This window comes from Lutra lutra, chromosome 7 (genome assembly GCF_902655055.1).
Source record: "Lutra lutra chromosome 7, mLutLut1.2, whole genome shotgun sequence".
Classification (NCBI taxonomy): Eukaryota; Metazoa; Chordata; class Mammalia; order Carnivora; family Mustelidae; genus Lutra; species Lutra lutra.
Window position 1 is genome coordinate 135693864 of NC_062284.1, and position 27117 is coordinate 135720980.

General features: G+C 36.0%; 1 protein-coding gene across 7 annotated transcripts in view; it reads right to left on the bottom strand.

Annotated features, from left to right (window-relative positions):
- Window positions 1-27117, bottom strand: part of PCNX1 (pecanex 1) — a 160490-nt gene that overhangs the window by 27496 nt on the left and 105877 nt on the right. For all 7 annotated transcript variants that reach the window (XM_047735620.1, XM_047735619.1, XM_047735618.1 and 4 more), the window contains 11 exons: window positions 25635-25726; window positions 17987-18096; window positions 17002-17107; window positions 15232-15324; window positions 14242-14392; window positions 11796-11937; window positions 10901-11078; window positions 8219-8327; window positions 7289-7418; window positions 3239-3297; window positions 1195-1410 (listed from right to left, as the gene is read on the bottom strand). In XM_047735620.1, the coding sequence (XP_047591576.1) occupies window positions 1195-1410; window positions 3239-3297; window positions 7289-7418; window positions 8219-8327; window positions 10901-11078; window positions 11796-11937; window positions 14242-14392; window positions 15232-15324; window positions 17002-17107; window positions 17987-18096; window positions 25635-25726 (1386 nt within the window). The remainder of the gene's footprint in view (window positions 1-1194; window positions 1411-3238; window positions 3298-7288; window positions 7419-8218; window positions 8328-10900; window positions 11079-11795; window positions 11938-14241; window positions 14393-15231; window positions 15325-17001; window positions 17108-17986; window positions 18097-25634; window positions 25727-27117) is intronic.

The following is a 27117-nucleotide window of genomic DNA, read 5'->3' on the forward strand; positions in this document are numbered from 1 at the left end:
AGTCCAGTTGGCTTACAACTGAACATTAGGTAAGACTCTATAGAGAGATGGAATTAAGGTCCTGGGCTCTCGTGGAGAAGCAGAAACAAACCATAAAGCAAGGATAGGACATTTTGAGAGAGAGACTGGATGAAAAACATCACAAATGAATAACAAACATCAACATTCACTGCCTTAATCTGTCACACAAGTACAATTTTATTTCCAGTCAATTTTATTTTTTTATTTATTTTTAAAGATTTATTTGACAAAGAGAGAGAGGGTGCACAAGCGGGGGAGCGGGAGAGGGGAAGCGGCCTCCCTATTGAGCAAGGAGCCTGATGTGGGGCTTGATTTCAGGACCCTAGAATCATGACCCGAGCCAAAGGCAGATGCTTAACCAACTGAGCCACCCAGGTGCCCCTCCAGTCAATTTTAGAAAAGCACTTGCTCCATTAACAAAGACATTACCTAACAAAGGTCCAAACCTTCTGATTCAACACGAGAGTGAAAATAAAGCTATAGGGTATAAGTCTAATTTGATCCTCTAGCTGGCCTATTTTATGAGCCATCTTGGGTCATCTGGTTTGAACTGGCTTCTGTGGCTTCCTCACTTTGGAATACCGTCAGGACAGGCCTCTGGCCTTCCCAGAAGCTGGCCCTGGCTTCCTCTTGCCTGACTTTGAGGCATCCTCTTAGGACCTAACCGACTGCCTATTCTCACAGCTGTAGAACACTGTGAATGCACTAAATGCCACTGACTTGTTCACTTGAAAACTGTGATTTTAATGTTATGAGAACTTCACTTCAATACCAAAATTTGTCCAAAACAAAGGCATGGTGTCTACCTAAAAGTACTTGGTTAGCTACACACAAAACACAGCACTCTACGCTCCAGCCATCCAACAAAGACATGCAACTTCTCACAAAGAGAATGGCAAGAGAGCAAGCACGAAACAACAGAAATTCAACATTGCCGGGGAAACAGTGAGTTACACAAGAATGATACTATCTTCCCTTATTTTAGCATAACATAAAAACCATTTTTTTCTGAATGTGAAATCTGGGGAAAAACCTAATTGCTCTTTTAACAACACTTCTCATTCCACAACTCCAAAGGATCTAACTTTATGTTAATTTTTAAGTTGAGATGTAAACACATAAAACTCAGATGTGACAGGAATACACTGCAGAAATTAAAGGTGAGTATCTTACCTCTGAATTCAAGTCCCCGCAGCTGGAAAGTGACCAACCCATTGCCTATCTCTATAAGGTGTACTAATGCATTGAGGTAGTCAGAGGCAAGAATGAAACAGTCGCCTGTACTGTAATTTCCCCATCGTCCTAGGAGCAAATCACCACAGAGACTGTGTTGTAGGGATCTGGTTAAATGTTCATAAAAGATGGAATTCAGATTGTTGTCATCTGATCCTATAAGAAGGAATTAAATTATGTTACATTTTACTCTAAGTCTTCATTATATCAACAAACAAGATCGTTAAAAATATTAAAACTAATTTCCAGTTAGGATTGTATCTGTATTTTTTTGACAAGGAAAATATTAACACTCTTACAATTCTTATATAAAAATGAAACACAGGGTAATGAGAAAGCTTTCAGAATTTAGAGTTAGAAGTCACATAACTTCTCGGGTCTCTGGCTCCCATTCATAATATGTACGAACTAGATTAGATGAAATTGAAGGGTTTTCACCTCTTCAATAACCATGATCTCTTCTATCACTATTCAATGAACTCCAACTTATAATGAAAACCGCACAAGAAAAATGAAAAAGATAAAAGGAATTCAGGATTGGAACAAAAAGATACATTAATAAAGAAAGTGGGTAAAGGAATACCAAATTTGAACAAACAAGACAGTCCAAAATGAACAGAAGTTGGTTTAAAAAAAATACTTAAATAATAATAACAATAACAAAAAACCCTGAATATTGAGATGGCTAAAACTAGCTTAATAAAAATAAAAACATAATAAAAATTTAAAAAATAAAAATAAATTTATTAAAACTTGATAAAAATTAAAGAAATAAAATTTAAAAAATAATATATCTATAGAAACAGCAGCAAAGAACTATAAAATTTATTAGAGTCATCCTTTAAGAAAAAAATTAAAATAAACTAACCATTTTTAGAAGTAACCCATCCAAAGCAATAATCTGTAAACAGGTGCCCACAGTATAATATTGGAGGAAAGCAAAATACACAAAGCTTATTCTTTTAAACTCAGTCTAAACAATAAAATAATGAGAAGGGTACTCCAGATACTAATTCAGTAAGATGGTCATATCTAATGCCCTGTCTGCTCATTACAGAACTGTGCATATTAATTCAGGATATAGTCTCTTTGATAAGCAGGATGGTGTCATTAGCATCATGAGAATTCTAAACCCCTTACACAAGGACACACTAGAGCTGAGATGGTTGTTTTATCTACCAGAATGTGATAATGACAGGCGTTATTATCAAGTAACTAGTCCTACTAGTCCAATTTATAACTATAAAACTATCTGATTTTGTTAATTTAGTTTCTCAAGTAGAGCAGTTGAAGGGATCAGCATTTGAAGGAATTTGACAGTCAAATGGTTATAAATACTACAGTCTGAGAGTAAGATTTTTTTAAATAAATTAATATATTGGAATTCTGGTTAATTTCTTATGGTTGGATTAGTGAGATTCACCCTCTGTGTGCCCGATTACTAACAGGTGGGCAGACAAAAGGATGTTTCCGAAACAATGAAATGAAGAAACCAGACTTTAGACAATGGTACCACCACCAAAATGCCATCCACTGAAGCTCTATCTTAAGGGCTATTTGGCTGCCCCATATGACATTTCTACATTCCATAAACTAAATGAAATTAAATGAATATTTACCTAAACATCTGGGGAAGCAGGGGAAGCAAATATATTAATACACCTGTTGGTCAGACTGCATATTCTTTAATACACTTGACCAGTTTTACTTTAACTGCTCTACTTTTTAACCTATGTAAGAAAAATCTTTGAATGGCATTTTTTTATTCCTACGAATATTCTTAAAATGCATTTTATAAAAGATGGGTATATACATTGTAGATACTTGAGTTCACACTTTGCTAAAGTAGAACAAGAAGCTAAGGAGATACAGTCTTTAAAAAATGACTGTTTGGAACTCAGAGGATTCTCAACAAGTTAGGAGTGAACTAAATACATAACAAATTCCTTGGACTTGCTTCTTTACTCATAAACAGAGCTTTTACCTGGATTTCTATCAAGCTGGGAAGCCAATCTGGTATTTGAGTGATCCACCCGTTTTGTGCTGAAGAAGGCAAAACAGAACATTTTTAATAAGCTTTAATGAAAAAGGAGAAAACTACACAATATAAATAAAATAAACATTATCACTTCATGAACATCTCTGAAAAAACTCTATGATTGGTATACTGATAAAATTCCTGGGGTGCCTGGGTGGCTCAGTGGGTTAAAGCCTCTGCCTTCAGCTCAGGTTGTGATCCCGGGGTCCTGGGATCGAGCTCCGCATCGGGCTCTCTGCTCAGCAGGAAGCCTGCTTCCTCCTCTCTCTGACTGCCTCTCTGCCTACTTGTGATCTCTGTCTGTCAAATAAATAAATAAAATCTTAAAAAAAAAAATTCCTTAAGTGTAGTTTCAGGTGGAAGGTTTTTTACTCACTCACCTCCATCATCCATAAACAGCCGTTATTTCCTAACTGATGCTTCAATGAACAGGGTGTGGAAAGACATTAATGAGTTTAATCCACCCCCCCAAAATTTGATCAGGATGAAACATGCATTCTACATGCAGTTCTTAGAAATACATGAAACATTCTGCACGAGGAGAAGGTACATTTATTATGTCCAGCTGTACAGTGTTCTTAGAACAGTGGTTTCCAAAACGTGGTCCACAGACTCTGAAGCAGGGGACTTAAGACCCTTTTAGGGAGTTTTCCAGATCAAAATGATTTTCATAATAACACTGAGCTGTTACTCACTTTTCTCACTGTGTTGACGATTGCACTGATGGTGCAAAAGTAATAGGGTAAGGCTCCAGGCACTTTAACATGAATCAAGACAGTGGCACCAAACTGTTTTTTTTTTACTGCCACGTATGTACAAGAAAAAATAAAAATTCAAGTTTTGCTTTAAAATCTCTTTAATGAAGCAATAAAAAACTAGTTTTATTAAATCACAACCCACCCCTCAGTACAGGTCTTCTTAAAATTATGTGTAACAAAATACACATAAAGCACTTTTTTTTAAAGATATTATTTATTTATTTGACAGAGAGAGATCACAAGTAGGCAGAGAGGCAGACAGAGGAGGGTGGGGAAGCAGGCCCCCCTGCTGAGCAGAGAGCCCGATGTGGGGCTCGATCCCAGGACCCTGAGACCATGACCTGAGCCAAAGGCAGAGGCTTAACCCACTGAGCCACCCAGGCGCCCCCACATAAAGCACTTCTGCTGCATTCTGAAGTAGGATGGTTGTCTCAAGGGAAGCATTCGCGTAGTTTGAACTGTAAGCTGCACTAACTCTTTTTCATGGAACACCATCTTTACTATGATTATTCAGACTGACATACTTGACAGACATTTCTCAAAAAATAAAGTGGGTCTGTCCTGCTGCCAATAACAAAATTCAAGTTTCTAAGCAAAAATTTGAATTTGGGAAAATGTATATATATTTAACCAACAAGCTTGACAGCTTAGCAATACTTAAACACATTTCTTTAGAGATGGGTGGTGATGTGAATGAATACATTTTTTAAAATTATATAATGAAATGTATCAGGATCTTGATCAAGAACTGTAAGATCTACATTACCCAGTGAACCAATATTTTTTAATGATTAATAAATGCTGTTATAAGATTATGCATGGGTAAAAAAATCCATTCGAAGTGTAAGACACATCAGTGAATTTTGATGTAACACAGTTCCAAAAATTCATGGGGCCAAGGGGAGGCCACCACAAGATGGGTCACTTGTACATGAACATTATTTTGAGCTACAAGCAATCAAGGGGCACCTGGGTGGCTCAGCCAGTTGAGTGTCTGCTTTTGGCTCAGGTGATGATTCTAGGGACCTGGAATTGAGCCCTGCATCAGGCTCCCTGCTCAGCAAGGAGCCTGTTTCTCCCTCTCCCTCTCCCTGTCTCTCTCTCTCTCTCTCTCTCATAAATAAATAAAGAAATAAATAAATAAATAAATAAATAAAATCTTCAAAATAAAAAAAAAATTAAAGCAATCAAAACCCAGTAGATTCAGGAAAAGATCTTTACCTCCCCCTCAATTGCTTGCTTGTATCTATTAATAGATTCCTCTTTACCTAAGAAACTTATCTACAGAGTGGGACAACCTTTGTTTTCCAAACACCTCTTTTTACCTTCTTGCTAATGATCTTTCTCCCGTTTGTAACCTAAGACCCTTAGCCTTCTCCTTAGCTCACAGAAGCACCATGTTACCTGTCTTTGGAATTTCCATGTCTGTGTGGATTCCCCACATGTGTACACTAAATTTGATTTTCTCCTGTTTATTTGTCTCATGTCAATTTGATTCTTAGTTGAGCTAGGAGGATCTTGAAGGGCAGAGGTTTCTTCTTCTTTCTTCTTTCTTCTTCCCCAACAATAGATACCTTTTTAGACTCTAACTGCAACTACCATGTGTCAACTTTTAATGAAGGATCAAAGAAAAATATCCACAATTGTCTAAAAAGGCTATTAAAATACTTCTTTCTTTTCTAACTATATGTCTGCATGAGGCCAGATTTTCTTCATATACTTGAACTAAAACAACATATTTCAAGAACAGATTGGCTGCAGAAGCAGATATGAGAATCCAGCTGTCTTTACTGAGCCAGGCATTAAAGAGATTTATAGAACTACAAAAACAGTGACACTCTTCTCACTGACTTTTTTTTTTTTTTGGTGGGATGGAAAATATAGTAATTTTCATTACAAAAATATTATTTATATTAACACATAATGAATTTATTATTGCTATTTTAAACTAATAAACATTTGAATTTTTCCAAGTGTTGATTTCTAATACAGTAACTATCTGTAGATAAAACCTGTATCAACAAAAACTTGTTGGAGACTTTAATAACTGTGAAGAGAGTAAAGGGGGGCGCCTGGGTGGCTCAGTGGGTTAAGCCTCTGCTTCAGCTTGGGTCATGATCTCAGGGTCCTGGGATCGAGTCCTGCATCGGGCTCTCTGCTCAGTGGGAAGCCTGCTTCCCCCTCTCTCTGGCTGCTTCTCTGCCTACTTGTGATCTTTGTCTGTCAAATAAATAAAATCTTTAAAAAAAAGAGCGAGAGTAAAGGGGTCCAAAAACTGCCACCACAGGCATTATTTTGGGCTCAATTTAAGTTAGCTGGGAAGAACAGAATATAAATAACACTGAAATTCATCGAAAAGAGAAACACCATGTGTGATTTTAGATAAAAGAGCAAAAGCTTCAAATTCCCAAGCTAGTCCATTGTTTAAATGGTGAGACTACTATTCTCACCTATTATATATGCTAATGTGTCAAAGTATAGAAAGAAAAGAAGCAGTCATGAAGATGGCCTGTAGAATTAAAAAGTAATATAAGCTCTTTCCAAATCAATATGTTGATATACGTTAAAAGGTTTAAAATGTGTAGGCTCCATGACTCAGTAATTCCCCTTTTGGATAATCTTTCTTAAATTAAAAAAAAGAAAGAAAGAAAAAAAAGAAAGGAAGGAAGAAATAAATAAATTCACCTGGAGAGATTACATGTCAGGACAGTTAGCAGGCATCATATAAAACAGCTAGCCAAAGGTACTAAATCTAAATGGACAAAATACTTTATGTTCAAAAATGGATCATTAGGAAGTTATTCTCCTGAAAAGCCAGAAATAATCTACAGAAAAGTAAGCTCTGCAAATAACTATTTCTAAGAAAACTATGAGATAACTAATTTTGACTGCCATAATGAAATGACATTGTATAGCATAAAGTTTCAGAGCAGTATTAATATGGAACCAACTCAAAAGAAATAGCATTAAAAGAAAAAAGACAGAAAAATGAGTATACTCAACAATAACTAGGTTTTTAAAAAAATCTTTTAAAAAAATCAAAGAGAAAATATAGAGTAGTTATTCTGACTCTTCCAATTTTATGATTTTGAAACTTTAAGAGTATTTATAAAATAGTTTCAGCAAAATATTTCAACACAAAAAATTGTTAGCCCTGAATTATTATAATAATGCTGTTGATAGTTTTTCTTAGTAAAGAATAGATAAAATCTACTTTCAAATGTTTTATTGTACTCACTTATAGTCTCTCTCCCAGAATTTCACAGGTCGAACATATGAAGTGATGAATATTGCACTTCCCAGAAAGGGATTTAGTGGAGTAGAAAAAAAGGCAGATACAGCAGCCTGAACAAACAACATGGCTGAATCTATGAAAAAACTGGTTAAGGATTTTAACATTCACCTGAGTGAGCACACGTGTGTGCACTCACACACACACATACATACATCTCACAAACATACTGCAATTACAGCAACGAGAACAATGAAGTTCATCAGAGGAACACAAAAGAGAGTGTCATGGACAATATAAGGGGGTATAAGCAGAAAGACACAGCCAGGAAAAGTATACCCTGGCATGATGCTTTGAAGGGAGTCAGATAAGTATTTGCTAATATGTATTTGGTAAAAGTCCATACACTAACTCTTGAATAAATATGTCTGGGTTTAATTTTCCCAAAGATCAAACTAAACTTTACAGATACAAGAAATCTGCATTTCAATATCCATGTGGTCACTAACCTTGACTTTTATTTAGAAAGTACTTTTAAGAAATGATTAGAATAGAACACTTTAAACATAGTTCAAATACAATCATGATTATGAAAAATGTTTGTATCTTCATTCATTTGAAAATATTGCTAAACATTTTGTATTTATTTAAAAATACCTAGACTTCAACACACATGTATACATAAAATTTTAAATCAGTATTGCTTAATCATAAAATCTTAATACTGTCCTCGTGTTCAGAGGATCTATGGGTCACAGATGTTAATATAAGTTAAATGATCAAAATCAGTACAGATGTGGACTCAAGACTGAGAATATTGATAATTTATCACCTAGTAACCGATCTTCTATACCTATAAAAGGTTACGCCTACAAACCGACATTCACGTCAAGGATGTGACTGCCCTTTCTTACACAACTTTTATTGGAAGGATACGGGGCACGGCAAAGGGCTGAGCAAAAGCATGGAAAGCAGAACCCCATGTAATTTGCCAGGGGGCAATGTAAGTGTATACAAACTGCAACTTATAAAGGAGTTCCCAAAGCTGTAGGAGGAAAAGGAAAACAATCAGTAAAAACCTTATCAGCAGGTACTTGAATTAGAAAAGGAAAGACCTCTAAAAGTTTTTTTTTCTAATAGAAAAATGGCATTGAAATTATGTGCCATTTGCATAAAAGGAAAAGACGTGTCAACTGCCAAAACACTGGATATATATTTAAGTAAAGACAGCAAGCTGATTTATGAGCTTGTGGTTCACCTGTTTAAACAACTCTATGCCCTCTATTGGTTATATTCCCACTACTACAAGCAAAACATAGAAAGGTAGGATCCTAATCTAGATGTTTATAAAGCTTCAGAAATTCATACATATTTTTATTCTAAGACACATTTTCCTCAAATTTCGTGTTTTGAAAATTGAGTATGTTTTTTTTTAAATGCAATGTCATAAGAAGTGTGAGAGCAGCCAGGCAGGAAATAAAGTTGGAGTACAGCTGTCAGTCAGTGCCTGTCTGCCCAAGACTGAGTAGTACGTATTAGGCATCTGTTCTTAATTTCAATTGTGACTATCAGTGGAAACACAACACACATTTTAACGTTACGTAAGTTAGGATTTGTTTTGTTGTTGAGCATGTCCTTGACACTGGCTCACCTAAACTGCTTCTGTAACTCAGGCAATGCAAGGCCCAACTCACAGAACAGACACGGGATCTTGGGGCAGGAGGTTCAAACTAGTTCGGTGCCATGACTCAGGCACTGAACATCTCATACTTAAATTGCTCAATCAATTGCAAATGAACCTGTTTAACTTTCAATTTAAAAAAAGAAATTACAACTTCAACCAATTACAAAATGCAGATGAACTCCTGCATTCTTTGCCATGATTCTAAATTATGCCGGTAATCCTTGATCAGGATGTGATCAGGATAAGAGAAGTAAAAGCAGCATTTGTATTATCAAGATGCCACTGTAACTGCCTAAAGCAGCACTTTAGAAAACTAAACTTCAGGTTCTAAATGCGAACCAGACTGAACTCAAATTTTGACTGTAATGTTGAAGAAAAAATGATATGCAGTTACACAGATAAGTGGTTAGTGGGTAAAAGCACTTTTGTATATATTCATAATTTTTTCTGTAAGATTAGTTAACTGATGCTGCATTTTACAATGTTATCTTTAAAAATATATTAGAGATCTCTTGAAAATTATTTGCTTGCTATCATTGTTAAGTTCTATCAGCTAACCTTACATAATGCAGTCCTTAAGGGCAGAGCTTTCCCTATTTGCTCACTGATCTAGAACAGTTCTGGAGCACTGTATCCACTGAAGGACAATTTGTTTAACAAATGAAAGTATTAAGAAAATCCAAACTAATACAAATTAAGTCCATTTCAGAGATTGTTTCTATTTTATTGAAACTTTCACTTTTTTCCCAACCAGAACAAGATGCCATATAATTTTCAACCTAAATATTTAAAATTTGTGAGAGACCACATGCTTCTTTATACAAACAATTCTTTAACTTTCTGTCTTCCTCCTTTGGTTAACCAAGCTCACTAGAAGAAGAAATAAATGATAAAAATGCATACAAATTAGTGATTGAACAAATACAATACTGCAGTATTTTAGAAGCTACTTAGTACAATATTTAGCACAATATTTTGAAATTGACTATCACTAAAACCTTGTTCAGATTAATGGTTTTACATTTGTACTGTTCCCATCCTAGGTTAGACCTCTATCACATCTAAATTACTGTCACAGTCTCTTAAACTGTTCTCCGTACCTTTAGGTTCTCTCTTCCCCAATTCATCCCAAATGTGGCTGACCAGGCTAACTTGCCTAAAATTGGGCTTTCATTGTGTTTTGTAGCTGTCATATGCTTCAGCTCTCTGTTACCTATCAAATGGGATAATATATGTCAAAGTCCTTTGTATGTGGTCAGTGTTAACATGAACTCTAAATTCAATTTAACTTACAAATAATCTGACTCACAACCTATTTCATTTAGAAAGGTAATATGGTTCAGTAAAAAGATTCTTAAGGAGGCAGAAGACCCAGGTTTTGCCATCTCATTTGTAAAAGGACTAAAAGTACCTCTCTTAGGGGTAGATAATAAATCTTAGAAGCATTTTGTAATTTTCAGAATATTCTACAAATGTTAACATCAAACTCACTTCTAATTCTTCCCACACGGCCTCACTGGCCTCAGCATCTAACATCTTCATTCAGCTATCAGGTTATTTCCTCCCTCCGTCTGTCCAGGAGCCCAAAGCTCAGTTCCATTATTACCATGTCTATTTCTAAAATTATTCAAAACCACACCCACTTTTAGAAGAGCCTAATACTTAAAAATACATAGCTAATGGTGTTTCTCTAATTTTTCCATATAACTTAATCTTATCTTCCTACCTATAACAAGAAATATGTCTTTTATGGATCATAGCGACTAGCATTATCTAGGGATTCTAAAATGCTCCTAAGTAACTGCTTGATTGAAGAAAGGTATTACTAAAAGATAACAAAGCAAATGAAATGCAAGCAGAATCCTCACTAAACAGTGTATTACTTAGGGCGATACTTTTTACAGATAGGGATATTCCATTCAGTGATAAATTACCTTGTTGAAGAGTATGGACATGAAGAAGAGATCCAACAGCATAGTCTCTGAAAATGCTTCATAGTCAATTTTGAAAAAGAGCACAGTAAAGATGACTGTAACATACTGATATGTAGGGCTGCTAAAAGAGGACCGTAGCAACTTCAGACCAGCAATGGTGATCATTAAAGCACCTAATCTATAATATAAAGAAAGCACCACTCATCAATCAATGACTGAGAACTTCAGAAAATCTACTAACTTCAGAAAAATCACCATTTCATTAGCCATGCTTAAAAAATATAGGTATCAAATTGTAAACTTCAGGAAATTGCATCCAAAAATAAACTACTATAGTATTTCCTTTTAACAATATGTAATGTGATTCTTATTCCTTGATATAAATAAGCATGTTTTAAAAAATAAGTAACAGTACTGCAATTCTAATATATGGTTCTCCAGTTTCTGGGTATTTTGATTGCTTTACTATTGATAGCATTTGGCATGTAAAAAACATGTATTAAGGCTTACCCAACAACATGTACTAGCCTAGTGGGTAGGCTTACAGGATGGCTGCACAGCCAAGTGATCAACGATACAGCCTCATTTACACAGTACACAAAACCAGGCATCTCTCAAACTTACCATTTAAAATTAAAAATTAACTTTATTTAACAAATGTCCTCTCATAAAATATCAGTTGAGGATAAGATGTCTGGAGTGGTGATATACAAGAGTGGAAACAGATGTTTGGGCAAGGGAAGTTAAAGACACAGTATGACCTGAATTTTTTTTTAATCTCACAGTGCACTGCACCAAAGAGACACTCAATTAGTGCTCCTTGATCAATGTCTTAGGACATTGCTTAGGACAGCCCCTAGCAGCTAAACATAGATGAGAGGAGTATTGTACTTACTCTGTATCCAGTTTTTTTGGACTAGCAATTGTCTCTGCACTGCTACTGAGTTCATTGAGAACAATCAATGGATAGATGATATTCTTCTCCACAAAAAGAAGCCACACGTGAAGTTTCTCAAACCACATCATAGTGGCTGCATCTAACAAGGCGATGTAAGAAGATCACATCATCTACTGTGTAAAATACAGGCACACCTCATTTATTGTGCTTTACTTTATTCTACTTTCCAGATCTGCATTTTTTACAAATGGAAGCTTTATGGAAACCCCGTGCGAGTAAGTCTATCAGCACCATTTTCCAACAGCATTTGCTCACTTCATGTCTCTCTGTCACATGTTGGCAATCCTTGCAATCCTGTCACATGTTGGTAACCCTCTGTCACATGTTGGTAACACATGAACTGTACCCATGTAAGAGGGCGAACTTAACCAATAATGTATGTGTTCTGACTGCTCTGCTGACCAGCTGTTCCACCATATCTCTCCCTCCTTTCAGGCTTTCCTATTCCCTAAGATTGAAATTAGGCCAATTAATAATTCTACAATGGCTACTTATAAGTGTTCAAGTGAAAGGAAGAATTATACATCTCTCATTTTTAAATCAAAAGCTGGAAATGATTAAGCCTAACGAGGAAGGTGTTAAAAGCCAAGACGGTAGTGCCTGGGTGGCTTAGTTGGTTGAGCATCTGCCTTCCGCTCAGGTGATGATCCCAGGGTCCTGGGATAAGGTTAGGTCGGGTTCCCTGTTCAGACGGGAGTCTGCTCCTCCCCTTCCTTCTGCCTCTGCCCCAACTTGTGCTCTATCAAATAAATAAATAAAATCTTTAAAAAATAAAAATTTTTAATTAATTAATAAAAATAATAAATAAATGCCAAGATAGGCCAAAACCTAGGCCTCTTGTGCCAAACATTAGCCAAGTTGTGACTACAAAGGAAAAGTTCTTAAAGGAAATTATGGAGGAAGTGTTTGTGGTCTGCATAGAAGATCAAACCAGTCACATTCCCTTAAGCCAAAATAATCCAGAGCAAGGCCCTAACTCTCTTCAATGCTGTGCAGGCTGAGAAAGGTGGGGAAGCTGTAGCTGAGAAGTCTGAAGAAGCCGTCTCCGTAACAACGAAGTGCCAGGTGAAGCAGCAGGTGCTGATGGAGAAGCTGCAGCAGGTTCTGCAGAAGATCCACCGAGATAAGTAAGGAAGGTGGCTACAGATTTTCAGTGCAGACTAAACAGCCTTCTACAGCCTTTTGATGATGGAAGACGATGCCACGCAGGACTTTCATAGCTAGAGAGAAGTCAACGCCTGGCTTCAAAGCTTCAAAGGCCAGGCTGATTCTCTTGTTAGGGGCTAACACAGCTGGTGACTTTCAGTGGAAGCCAGTGCTCACTGGCCATTCCGAAAATCCTCAGGCCCTTCTAAATGATGCTAACTCTACTCTGCCTGCATACTACAGATGGAACAACAAAGCCTGGATGACAGCACATCTACACATGACATAGTTTACTGAGTATTTCAAGCCCACTGCTGAGGCCGACTGCTCAGAAAAAGAGATTCCTTTCAAAATGATGCTCTAAGCAATTTTACTAAAAGGTCCAGGAAATTTGCTTTGAGAATGCATAGTCAAGTCTGATACAGAAAGCTTTTAAAAGCTTTAGAATTCTCTGAACAATTAATCTCCAAACAATTGAGGAATTTACTGTCATAATTCACTAACTAAAGAAAAAGTCTTAGGAAAAACCACTGGCTTATTTAATCACAGATATATAATAAATGATGACATAGTTAGGAACTTTTATTATTTCTCTAAAATGAGAAAGTATGGCATACCACAGGTCACGGGGCCAATGAACAAAGACCAACTACTTAGGATGGGAAGAAAAGTCAGGGTTTAAAATGGACCAGATTCCTGCCTCCTTCTGAGTCAGTTTATACCTTATCCCACATCTGAAGAAGTAAAAACGATTAAAGTGTTTTAAACTTCTTTTCAACTGATCTACTCTTACACCCTTCTCTAGTAGGACATAGTGTCACTGGTGGAAACAGAAACAAAGTGCTCTCTATTTCCCCTATGCTTTGAGTTAAAAATACTTCAAACAGAAGTCTTAAGGAGAACTGGATTGCCTATATATAGAAAAGAACATTTAGGGAAAGGGTAGGGACTGGAAGAGAAGCCACAGACATGCACAGGATTCATCAATGAGAGGTCTGTGAAGAATAACATAGAAAGGAAGTAATTTTATTTTGTGGAAGTTAGCATTGTGGTACTGACATTTATACTTCAACTGAAATTAAAGCATCCTGCAAAAGGTCTGACTCATCACAACTTCAAATCTAAGTATAACAAACACAAGCCAATATGTAACTTGATGATACTTATTTAACCGTCATCTGCTAAAGTAAAAAAAAAATCGTAATATAAAAAAGAGCAGAGTTAACAAAATACTTACTCCGAACTTCGTACTGGTTGTACTCCACTGTCTTCAGCAGAGGGTGGGAGAAGCAGTGCCATGGCAGCTGTTTTCTAAGCTGAGGCAGCACATAATGGGTTACAAAACCCACGAAGCCGACCAATGCATACAACACATACTTGAGAGCAGGCTAAAAGCAGAATAAAATTAGGAAAATTAAAAGTGATTTTGAGATTTATAGAAACTTCTAATTTGTCAGTTCAATCTTCCAATTATTAATAGAAAATAGCAAAGTGAATTTTTTTATTATTTTTTTTAAGATTTTATTTATTTATTAGACAGAGATCACAAGCAGGCAGAGAGAGAGGAGAAAGCAGGCTTTCCGAGGAGCAGAGAGCCGGATGTGGGGCTCGATCCCAGGACCCTGGGATCATGACCTGAGCTGAAGGCAGAGGCTTTAACCCACTGAGCCACCCAGGCGCCCCGCAAAGTGAATTTCTGAATCTAAGAACCAAACATCTGTCAACAGTTAACACTGCTTTCTTATGTGGTTTTTCCAAAACTTGTACCAGGGTTGCCCTATATGATCCAAAGGTACAGAAGAAGTGGTGGTATGTCACATCTGACATCAGTTATAAAGGACTGATGCTTCTGTCCTGGGCTTTCTCTCTCTAGGACCACTGGCTCTGGGGAAAACCAGCTACCATTTTGTGTGGATACTGGAGCAGACTATGGCAAGGGCCACATGGAGAGGAACTCAGATCTCTGGCCAATGGTCAGCAAAGAACTAAGGCCTGCCTCAGCTGATGGCAGCCCCATGACTGCAGCATCATAACACAGCCTGAACTGGGATCATCCAGCTAAGCTACAGATTCATAACCCAGAGAAACCATGAGAAAATAAGTATTTGTTGTTAAAACTAAACAAACAGAAAGTCATATATTTCAGCATTACTGACAAATATTACAGTCAAACAAAAAATGAGTCGAAAAAGTTATTTCCCCCCATCCAAAGATCAAAATTCTTTACCTGCAATACTGTGAACACTGTGCTTACATGAATAGCAAAATACAGCACACCAATTACGATGCATACTACTAGGTCAGACTGTAAACGCTCACTCTATGGAACAAAACAGAATTATCCAACAATTACATAAAATTTAAAAATACATATTTCTTTTATTCCCACTAACAAAGAATTAATTTTTCATTGATCCTATTCTTCTAGATAGTTTTTATATGTAATAATTGGCTATTAATTTTTCTTTCCCAATTTCCTGATATTTTGGTTTGAAACTGCAATATCAAGGAAATGAAACTAGTTCTACACACTGTATAACATATTAAAACAAAGCCTTTTATTTGTTTTATTTTAAAAGATTTTTTTTTTATTTTTATTTTTTTTTAAAGATTTTATTTATTTATTTGACAGAGAGAGATCACAAGCAGGCAGAGAGGCAGGCAGAGAGACAGGAGGAAGCAGGCTCCCTGCTGAGCAGAGAGCCCGATGTGGGACTCGATCCCAGGACTCCAAGATCATGACCTGAGCCAAAGGCAGCGGCTTAACCCACTGAGCCACCCAGGCACCCCCTAAAAGATTTTATTTTTAAGGTAATCTCTACACCCACTGTGGGGCTTGAACTCACAACCCTGACATCAGGAGTCCTATGTTCTACTTACTAAGCCAGCCAGATGCCCCATAACAAAGTCTTTTAGAATGAAGATCCCCCCCCCCATTACTCTGTAAATTTGATTTTTTACATATGGGAAAAGGAAATGAGGTACTTAAGTTACTAACCAGTTATAGGGGATATTCTTTTGGATAACAAAGTTATATTTTCATTGATTTTTTTAAGATGTTGAAACTGCATGTCCTATTTTACTTACTAGATTTTGATTCTTTTAGTGGTTGTAGTAAATCAAAAATCTCTCAATATCTTGACTGGTCATCAACTGACCCACAGATTTATGCTAATTTTAAGCTACATTTAGAAATCTCTTACCATATTTAACATGAAATGTCCTTGCTAACATGGAAACTAAAATCAGAAAAAATTGTTTGAATTCTATCCTGAAGCAGTTTTGTATTTCTAAAGTTTCTGAGAATACGTGAAGAGCTCAAGTTCAGTAAAGGTAAATATTATGACTAATTCAAGACCCATATAAATGGGAGTTTTTCACAAGTAGAAATAATCTAAAGTAACTTAGAAAAAAAAAGTTTTATGCTTTGTTCCATAAAGCAGATATAAATCTATAAAATTAGTTTTTCAAATAATTACTAAAAGAATACAGACAACATTGAATTCACTAAACTAGAAAACTTAAATTGCTACATTTTCTTAAATATATTAAATTAATACAGATAACTGCTCTCTTCTTCAATCTGAAAAATAAACACACATACAATTTTCGGATTGCCTTAGAGGAATAAAACACACTAAAACATTAGCTGATGATTTAAAAGGACATAGTTTTATCAACAAGAACAATAACAAAAAACACTTTATGTTAAAATATGCATCTTTCAAATCCTAGTTTAAACTGATTAGGATTAAGAATTCTATAAACGATGAAATTACTTCATTTTACCTACTCAGAAAATGAATGTTTAGCATACTTTTTACATAGAAACAACCTTTGAGAAATGAGCATTTCTTAACAGGTTAAAATTTGACATAAAGGCAGTCAACAATATACACCTGTTCACACATTTTCCCCAATTTTGAAAGGCCTTCATTATATAAAATGATGAACTAAAATTTAGATCTTTCAGGTGACTGTAAAAGCTAAAACTTACAACAGAATTTCTAAGTTTTTCAGGCAGTGGATCTTTTACTTCAGACAGAGGGTCTTCTGGATTTTTCTCTTCTGTTTTTGGAAAAATCTTGGATTGCACCAAAGAGCTTTAAATTAAAAAAAGAAAAAGAAAGAAAAAGAATTAGTAAAAAATATATTCATAACCTGATAAACTTCATTTGTCATTTGAAGTACAGGTTATGATAAAAAACCAAGTGTTCCAGGAGCGTCTGGGTGGTACAGGTTAAGCATGTGGTGGTCAGTTAAGCATCCAACTCTTGGTTTCTGCTCAGGTCCTGACCTCAGGGTCCTGAGATCAAGCCCCATGTTGGGCTCCCACACTCAGCGAGGAGTCTGCTTGAGATTCTCTCTCCCTCTGCCCCTCCCACTCATGCACATGTGCTCACTCAGTCTCTCTCTCTCTAAAATAAATAAATCTGGGGGGAGGGGGGTTGGGGGGTGGGGCGGGGTTATGGACATTGGGGAGGGTATGTGCTATGGTGAGTGCTGTGAAGTGTGTAAACCTGGTGATTCACAGACCTGTACCCCTGGGGATAAAAATATATGTTTATAAAAAATAAAATTTAAAAAAAAAAACACACACACTGCTATTAGGTATGAGCACATGCCTAAAAAAATAAAATAAAATAAAATAAATAAATCTTTTTTAAAAATCAAGCATTCCAAGTATATTTAAACTTAGCAAATGATAATGTCTAAAGAGTTTACAATGCTATAAATAAGCATACAAAGAGCGTATTTTTATTAAAATATATTTTTAATACCTCTTAAGAGAGAAAATACAAACAAATATTCCCAGCCAAACTGATTAGAATGATCCAAAATTAATATATTTGAAACCTAATATAGATTAAGTCAACAGCACTTTGACAAGTCAGTAGGAAAACAGATCTTGAAAGTTAAATTTGAAAGAAATGTGAACTTACTTAAACTTCTTTAATTCAATAACAATTGATTTCACTTACAAAAGTACAGATGGATCACTGCTTTGTCGGCTGAGATGATAGGATATTGCCACTAACAAACCACAAAAAACGGAGAAAAGTACTGGAATATGCTGGCCATCCCAGGAATCCTGTTGGGAAAAAAGTTTCATAGAACAATATGCATCTTTTTTATCATCTATCATATAATTCTTTTATGTCAGTATTTTAGAGGAAGATAAATTTACCAAAAACTTTTAGCCATATCACTAATTGTATTTTGTTCCAGATAAATTTAGAGTTACTACTTTTTGATGAGCTAGAATCTAACTACTAGATCATCTTCAGATTTCTTTTGGTACTAAAGCTGTATTTATACACTAAGGATAATACATTTGCTTCTGATAACATGCTGCTGTCAATTTATTTGTATTTCAAGTGGTATAAGGTTTATGGTAAACTACATTCTCCTTTTAGAAAATGAAATAACTTGGTTGATTCTACATAATAATGGAATAGGGAAAAGGCAACACATGGTACAACACATTAGATAAAACAGAAGAGACATTGCTGTGCTTTTATCCTGATACCTTTGTTCATACATAATATGCCATTATTTCACAGTCTTCCAGAAAATTGAGTAGGCATTCTGTGCTCTTGAGTAATGAACTGCATATTCCCCAAAAGAAATAATGCAAAGGCTAGCTTCTAAAGCCAACCAAACATGTGGATGTGGATATGTCATGTAATGTCTGCTCACTGCAATACTTCTGGAGTCTACTAGCATGGTGCTTGATAAAAGAGTACATAATACTAATGAAAGGAATAGTCAGTAGTTCTTAAGTATGGCCAGTAAGTAAATAGCATTCTATTCCTTCTTCTTTCTCTGGGGTTCAAGAAGGGAAAATGAGAGGTGTAAGAATCCCAATAGTAGTTTGTTACATAATTTGGGTTTCTTTGCTTTTTTTTTTTTTAAATAATGAAGTCTTCAAAATTGTTACACATCACAACATAGAGACATTTTTGTAATGGCTACATCAAAATATCATTATCATCACACTGAACACTATGTGTCAAGCCTCATTCTTAGCTCTTTGCTAAGTATTTCCTAAATTAATTATTAAGATCATCCTTGGAGATATGTACTATTACTCCCCAATTTATAGATGAGAAACTCAGGCACAAAAGGGTTCAAGTAATTTGTTCAATTAGGTGGTGGAGCCAGGAACTGAACCACCTGATGTCTGGATTTACTGAGAAAGAAGTTAAACAATACAGGAGTTTGAGAATGAAAGAGAGATAAACACAGAAGGAAAAAAGTAAAAGAGAAAATAAAATGTATGTTGAAATAGCATTTGCACAGTGATAATAAGGGAAACATATCAGGCTTATGAGAGAGACAAGGAATACCATGTGTGGTTGACATGTGCGGCGAGAGATTAAATAAAGTTAAGCCTACAACTTCCATAAAGCACGGTCCACGGATAATGCATAAAACTTGACAAAATATAAGAAGTATAAGTCAGTTACTTAGACATCAGGAGGCAAATACCAAAAGAATCAACTCAAAGAACTGAAAGTGGTAACTCTTTTTTTTTTTTTTAAGATTTTTATTTATTTATTTTGACAGAAATTACAAGTAGGCAGAAAGAGAGGAAGGGAAGCAGGCCCCCTGCTGAGCAGAGAGCCCAATGCGGGGCTCAATCCCAGGATCCTGGGATCATGACCTGAACCAAAGGCAGAGGCTTTAACCCACTGAGCCACCCAGGCGCCCCTGAAAGTGTTAACTCTAGGGAAGGGATAAAAAGGTAGGAGATGGCTGTTTCTGGTGATAAGTCCTGTAGAAATATTTGATTCTTTGAAAGATATACATGTACAACTTAAGTAAACATGAAAACTAATAAAAAGATGTCCAGAACAGCTGCTTTAGAAAACTGGCAATTCCATTTCTGGGATTTACCCAAGTAAAATTAAAACATATGTGTGTTCATTGCAGCTTTATTCACACTATTCCTAAACTCCAGGGGTGCCTGGGTAGTTGAGTCTGTTAAGTTTTTGCCTTCAGCTCAGGTGGTGATCCCAGGGTCCTGGAATAGAGCTCCAAGTCTGGCTCCCTGCTCAGTGAGGAGGCCTGCCTCTCCCTTTCCCTCTGCTCCTTCCTGCTGCTTGTGCTGGCTCTCTGTGTCCATAAATAAATAAATAAAATCTTAATAAAAAAATATTCCTAAACTCTGAACAACTCAGATGTTCCCCTCAAGGACAGCAGAGAAGCTGACATACACATACAACGGGAGTAGGAACGATCTACAACTAAATGGGATATTTTCCTGCAATTCGAATCTCGAAACATTATATTGAACAAAATACATCAGTTACAAAAGAGGTATGATTCTATTTATATGAAGTTCAAGAACCCCAAATGGTAAAAGTGGTTGAGGCAGGGGGGACTGAAAAAGGAACATGAGGGAAATTTCTTGTGGTAATGGAACTACATTTTGAGAAGGATATGTATTACCCAGGTATATGCATTTGTTAAAACTTCTCAAATTTGTGATTAAGTTACATGGATTTCACTTTATGTAAATTTTTCCTCAATTAAAACAAAACAAGGGTTTGGAGAAAACTAAAGATTACTGCCTTTATCTGACAAATGTTTGACACTACTTTTTATTGCTCTCAAAGGAAAAGCATTCTAAATTGATCTCAAAATCACATACTTAGATCAATAATTTATAATGATCACATATTCAAAATAACTTAGGAATATTTAAAAGTAGTAACTACAACCTTTATTGAGTCACTAACTAAAAAAGTAAAAAGCAAAACAAACCCAACCAGCTCTGAGTTTTCAGTGAACTCTGATTCAGAAGTGGGAGAAAATTTAGTAACTATAAAAAACAAAAGGGAAGTGAACCTACTTCAAAAGATTAAAAGATGGGTCTGTTCTACCCACTGTAGTGGGTTTGAACATTTTCTCTTTACTCTGTAATGGCCCAAATTCTAGCAATCTCTTAAAAATATGAAAACATTAGGGGCACCTGGGTGGCTCAGTGGATTAAGCCGCTGCCTTCGGCTCAGGTCATGATCTCAGGGTCCTGGGATCGAGTCCCGCATCGGGCTCTCTGCTCAGCAGGGTGCCTGCTTCCCTCTCTCTCTCTCTCTGCCTGCCTCTCTGTCTACTTGTGATCTCTCTCTGTCAAATAAATAAAATAAAAAAATCTTTAAAAAAAAAATGAAAACATTAGAAAGTATACACACATTACTAGAATGCATTAAAGTTATTTAAAAAAAAAATTTAGCTTTTAATGAGCCAAAAAGGTCAAGGAAAAATGAAAGAGTAAACACAAGGAAAGCAGAAATCAAGAAATAATAAATGTAAAAGTCTGTATTAGTAAACAGATTTAAAAAAAAAAAAACATTCCTAATGGTATGCAATAATGTCTCCCAATGCATCTAGCTGCCCAGAAGTAGCTACAGTTATCAATGTCTTGCATAGTCTTCCAGCATTATTCTATGTATATACAAGCCATTGTATATATATAGGTATTTCAGAAACAAAAGCAAAAGCTCAAAGGAAACATCCAATTTTGGGGAATATTACCTTCCTTTTTATTAAAACACACACACACACACACGAAAATGTGATATATATATGTGTGTGTATACACACACACACACACACACACACACACACACACACCACAGGAGTATTACTCAACCTTAAAAAGGAAGGAAATCTTGTCATTTGTAACAACATGGATGAAACTGGATGGCATTTTGCTAACTGAAGTAAGCCGGACAGACAAAAGATAAGCGATGAATAGTATCACATATACATGAATTTTTTTTTTAAAGGAAAAAAGTCGAATTCATAGAAACAGGAATAGAAAAGTAGCTTCCAGGAACTGGGAGGTGTGGGAAATAGGGAAAGGTTGGTAAAAGAGATAAGAATATAAACTTTTGGGGCGCCTGGGTGGCTCAGTGGGTTAAGCCTCTGCCTTCAGCTCAGGTCATGATCCCAGGGTCCTGGGATCGAGCCCCGCATCGGGCTCTCTGCTCAGCGGGGAGCCTGCATCCTCTTCTCTCTCTGCCTGCCTCTCTGCCTACTTATGATCTCTCTCTCTGTCAAATAAATAAATAAAATCTAAAAAAAAAAAAAAAGAATATAAACTTTCAATTAAGGTCTAGCTGGGGGGTGTGAGAAATGAAGACAGCATTGCTTATTTGAAAGCTGCTAGGAGAAAGACATTGAAAGTTCTCATCAGATACAAACTCAAAAAACTTTTTAACTGTGTGCTGAACAATGCTGACTTATTGTGATCATTTCACAATACATATAAATATCAAATTATGTTGTGCATCTGAAACTAATAATATGTCAAATTATACTCAATTAAAAATTTAAATAAACTTAAAAGTTTTTTTAAAAGGATGAATAAGGTCTGAGGATCTAACGTGTAACATACTGGTTATGGCTGATGACACACTGTACTGTATAACTGAAATTTGCTCAAAGAGTAGAACTTAAATGCTCTCACCAAAACAAAAAAAAAGAAAATGTGAGGTGATAAATGTATTAACTTGATGAGGAGAAGAATCCTTTCACAGTGAATCAAATCATCACATATACTTTTAATATCTTATCATTTTGTTGATTACACTCCAATAAATCTTGGAAAAAAACACATTCTGTCTTGAAAATCATTCCACATTAGCACATAAAAATGTTCTAAATCTGTAGATTTATTGTAATGGGTGATACTGAAAACTAAAATAGTGTAATGGAACACCATAACCAACAAAAGAGGAAAATAACCTATCTTCCTGCCTGCCTTAGCATACAAGGTTCTGTTTGGCAGTTTTATAATTGCTGTTCTGCTACTAGATAATTAGAGTTAAACAGCCCTTTGTACACTGGGCTAGAAAACTTATTGCATGGTTAACATCTATGATTTCAACTTCCAAATAATCTCTCGATTTCCAAAACATGATTCCTGTAAGCTAGGATGTTTACAGGTGGTGAACTTGGAAGAAACTTGCATTTGGATCTCCTTGCTTCCAATTTCCTCCTGGACTTAGCTCCATCAAATATCTCCCTCTCTACTGGATTTCCCGCTCTTCTTTTAGATCCAATCAAGTATCAAATCTTTTTAAAAAATAAAAACCTGAAAACAACCCCCATTGTGTACATGTTTAGAAAGCTTATCTTATATTTCCTTAATATTTATTCAAACCCAGCCTTAAATTAATCTAGCTTCCTCAGCCAAAACACCAAAAAGCTGTTTTGTTAAAGTCACCAATAACCTGTTAACCGGCAAATTCAATAAAAAGGTTTTTCAGACAATCCTGCCTCTGAAGTTTCCTTTGTGAGACTCTGTTCTATCCATCACTTAAATACTTGTATTTCCCAGCGATCTACCTGTAACCATTTCCTCTTGTCAGTCCAGGTTAGTAGTCTTTTACTTACACTTTCATTTAGTTGATGAATCCTAAATCTTTTAATCATTACCTCAAGCCTTTCTACATATAACTACCTATTATGCATCTCTGGATACCCCATAAAATCCTCAAATGAGGGGCGCCTGGGTGGCTCAGTGAGTTAAACCCTCTGCCTTCGGCTCAGGTCATGATCTCAGGGTCCTGGGATCTGAGTCCCGCATCAGGCTCTCTGCTTTGTGGAGAGCCTGCTTCCCCCTCTCTCTCTGTCTGCCTCTCTGCCTGCTTGTGATCTCTGTCAAATAAAAAAATAAAATCTTAAAAAAAAAAAATCTTTAAAAAAAATCATCAAATGAATGTATCGGTCTGTAAACAACCACCTTCTTCACTGATCTCAAAGATTTCCAATCAGAGGCACTAGTATCACTATTTAACAAGCTGTTCAAGGCAGAGCCTACCCAGAAGTCATGCTGGACCATCTTCTGGCTTTTCTCTCTTTATCCATAGAGTCCCCAAATATTTTCACTGAACCCAATTTTAGCTAGGTCCCTCATAATTTCAAGATTGTAATACAACTCATTCCACTGCTGATCCTTCCCACTTATATTTCAATGTCCTTTCACACCAGAGACCAAGTAGTCTTTCTGAAACACACACTGATCATTTCTTTACCTTACCTCAAATATTCCAAAGGTCTTTAAAAAAAGAATATTATGATGGTTTTCCATCTCCACCCAATATGTTCAGGGTAAGGTATTTCATAATCTAGCCACTGCTTATCTTTGCAGCCTTACTGAAGGCCATCCTTCCTCATGCACCCAAACCTCCAGCAATTCCAAATCAGTGGCTGTTTGCTATATGCACATAATCTTGACAACTCCATGGCTCTCCATCCCTTGTTTCAACTAGCTGATTTCTATTTGTCTGTCAAGTACTGGTTAAAAAGCTACCCCTTGGAAACTTATCTTTACTCCCTCTTGGCTAAATAAGGTGATGACTTATATACCCGTACCACTCCATTTTCACAGCCTTCATCATCCTCTGCTGAAAGTGCTGGCTGACTTATTTACTCACAGCTAACAGACAAGCAACTTAAAAGCAGGAAATGGTGTTTAGCGCAGTCCTGGGAACACAGCAAACACTCCCTAAATGTTACTGAATAAATGATGCAAAAGAGGATGCTAAGCCACTTCTCTTAGTCCTTTCAACCCTATCATTCTCTGTCTTGCATTAATGATAAAAATAAAAATAGGGCGGCTGGGTGGCTCAGTCGTTAAGCGTCTGCCTCCGGCTCAGGTCATGATCTCAGGGTCCTGGGATCAAGGCCCACATAGGGTACCCTGCTCAGGAAGCCTGCTTCTCCCTCTGCCCTTCCCCTGGTTGTGTTCCCTCTCTCTCTCTGTCTCTCTCAGTCAAATAAATAAATAAAATCCTTAAAAAATAGTAATAAAAAATAAAAATAATAATAATAGGTGCTAAGAGTTGTTCACAAGAAATTTTAAATTTTTATGTTTACAACTTGGTGGCAATCTTTTTAACATGGAGTGAATTAAGGCTCATCCAGATCCTTCTAAGCCAATAACGACATTAAATTTCAGTGTATTAATTTTTACTAGAATGTATCTTAAATTGCAGTCCTTGCACTTGTATTCACACGTCTTAAGATATCTTGATGTGGGGGTGCCTGGGTGGCTCAGTGGGTTAAAGCCTCTGCCTTCGGCTCAGGTCAAGATCCCAGAGTCCTGGGATCGAGCCCCACATCGGGCTCTCTGCTCGGCGGGGAGCCTGCTTCCCCCTCTACCTCTGCCTACTGCTCTGCCTAATTGTGACCTCTCTCCCTGTGTCAAATAAATAAATAAAATCTTAAAAAAAAAAAAAAAGATATCTTGATGTGAATAGCAGTATGTATATCCTTAAGTAAAAATCTAAGATTAAATTCATATTCTATTACTACCATGACCACCTCTACCCCAGAACTAGCAATTTTTAATAATCTGTTTCTAATATTAATCTATGATTACTACATGGAAAAGGATTTACTTTTAATAATGGTTAACCATGAAACTGCTTTTAAATTCAAAGTAAATGAGAATGATAATATTGTTCAGTATACAAAGATCATGGAAATCAGTGCTAAAATGGCTACAGGGAGAATGCGGGAATGGGAGCTTAAATCATTATTAGCCAATTTAAAACAATCTTCACATTGAAAAATAGCCTTAAAGACAAAACTGTACCATAATGTACTGCTTACCTTTAAAGCGCCATAACACAATCCGTACAGTAAGGCAACTGCCACAATGCTGCAGATAAAACTGTAAAGTGCTGCAAGCAAGCTTGTAGTGGCTGGACAGGAAACGGGAAAAAAATTAGTATTTTATATACATTGACGGAAAAAACACATCTTAAAAGTATTTAAAATGCTATAATATTGACTACAATGAAATATGTACTCATTTGACTTTTAAAAATTCAGTTATGTCAAATTCAGTTATATCATCCTATCCTTTGAAAAGATTCTGAAATGACAAAGGTTTACTACCCACAATTTTTGATAAAAGACAAAATATATTCACCTTGTAAGTAATGAACATTTATACATGGCAGAAAAAACTGTACCTATATAATGCTTTGAGACTGTATCACTTATTTACAAAAGTATGGGAAAATGAAGCTGGCAGAGACTTAAAAGAACTAGCAATGTATTAAGTATTCATCAAAAGATATTAGGCTCTGTAAATAGACCCTACATTACCCAAGGAAGTAAATTTATATTACCATGTGTCAATTAATTCTCACAAAGTACAGATCTGACTAATTACTAACAACAACAACAAAAAGATCCACCTCAAAACTTGACAGCTATAAACAAACGAATTAAACTGTAACATTTTCTTACACCACACACAAAAATGCGCTCAAGATGGATTAAAGACTTACAATGTAAGACATGAAACCATAAAACTTTTAAAAGTAAACACAGACAGTAATGTCTTAGACATCAGCCTTAGCAATATTTTCCTTGATCTGTCTCCTCAAGCAAAGGAAACAAAAGCAAAAATAAACAATCGGGACTACATCAAACTCAAAAAGCTTTTGCAGAGTGCAGGAAACTAAGAACAAAACAAAAAGGCAACCCTACTGAATGGAAGAAGGTATCTGCAAATGACACATCCGATAAAGGGTTAACATCCAAAATATCTAAAGAACTCATACACCTCAACATGGGCAAAAACCATAAGTAATCTGATAAGATGTACAGAAGACCCTAAAAGACATTTTTCTAAAGAAGGTATATAGATGGCCAACAGACACATGAAAAGACATTCAACATCACTGATCATCAAGGAAATGCAAATGAAAACCACGATCAGATACCAGCTCATACCAGAGTGGCTACCATCAAAAAGACAAGGAGTAACAAGTGTCAGCAAGGACATGGAGAAAAGGGAACACTCATACACCTGTTCATGAGAATGTAAATTGGTGCAGCCTCTAAGGAAAACAGTATGGAAGTTCTTCAAAAAAATTAAAAAATGGAACTACCATATGATCCAGTTAATTCCATTTCTGGTTATTTATACAAAAAGAATGAAAACACTAATTCAAAAAGATACATGCACTCCTATGTTTATCGCAGCATTATTTGTAATGGTCAAGACATGGAAGCAAGGTAAGTGTCCATCAACAGATGAAGAGATAAAGACTCAGCCACAAACGAGACTGAAATACTGCCA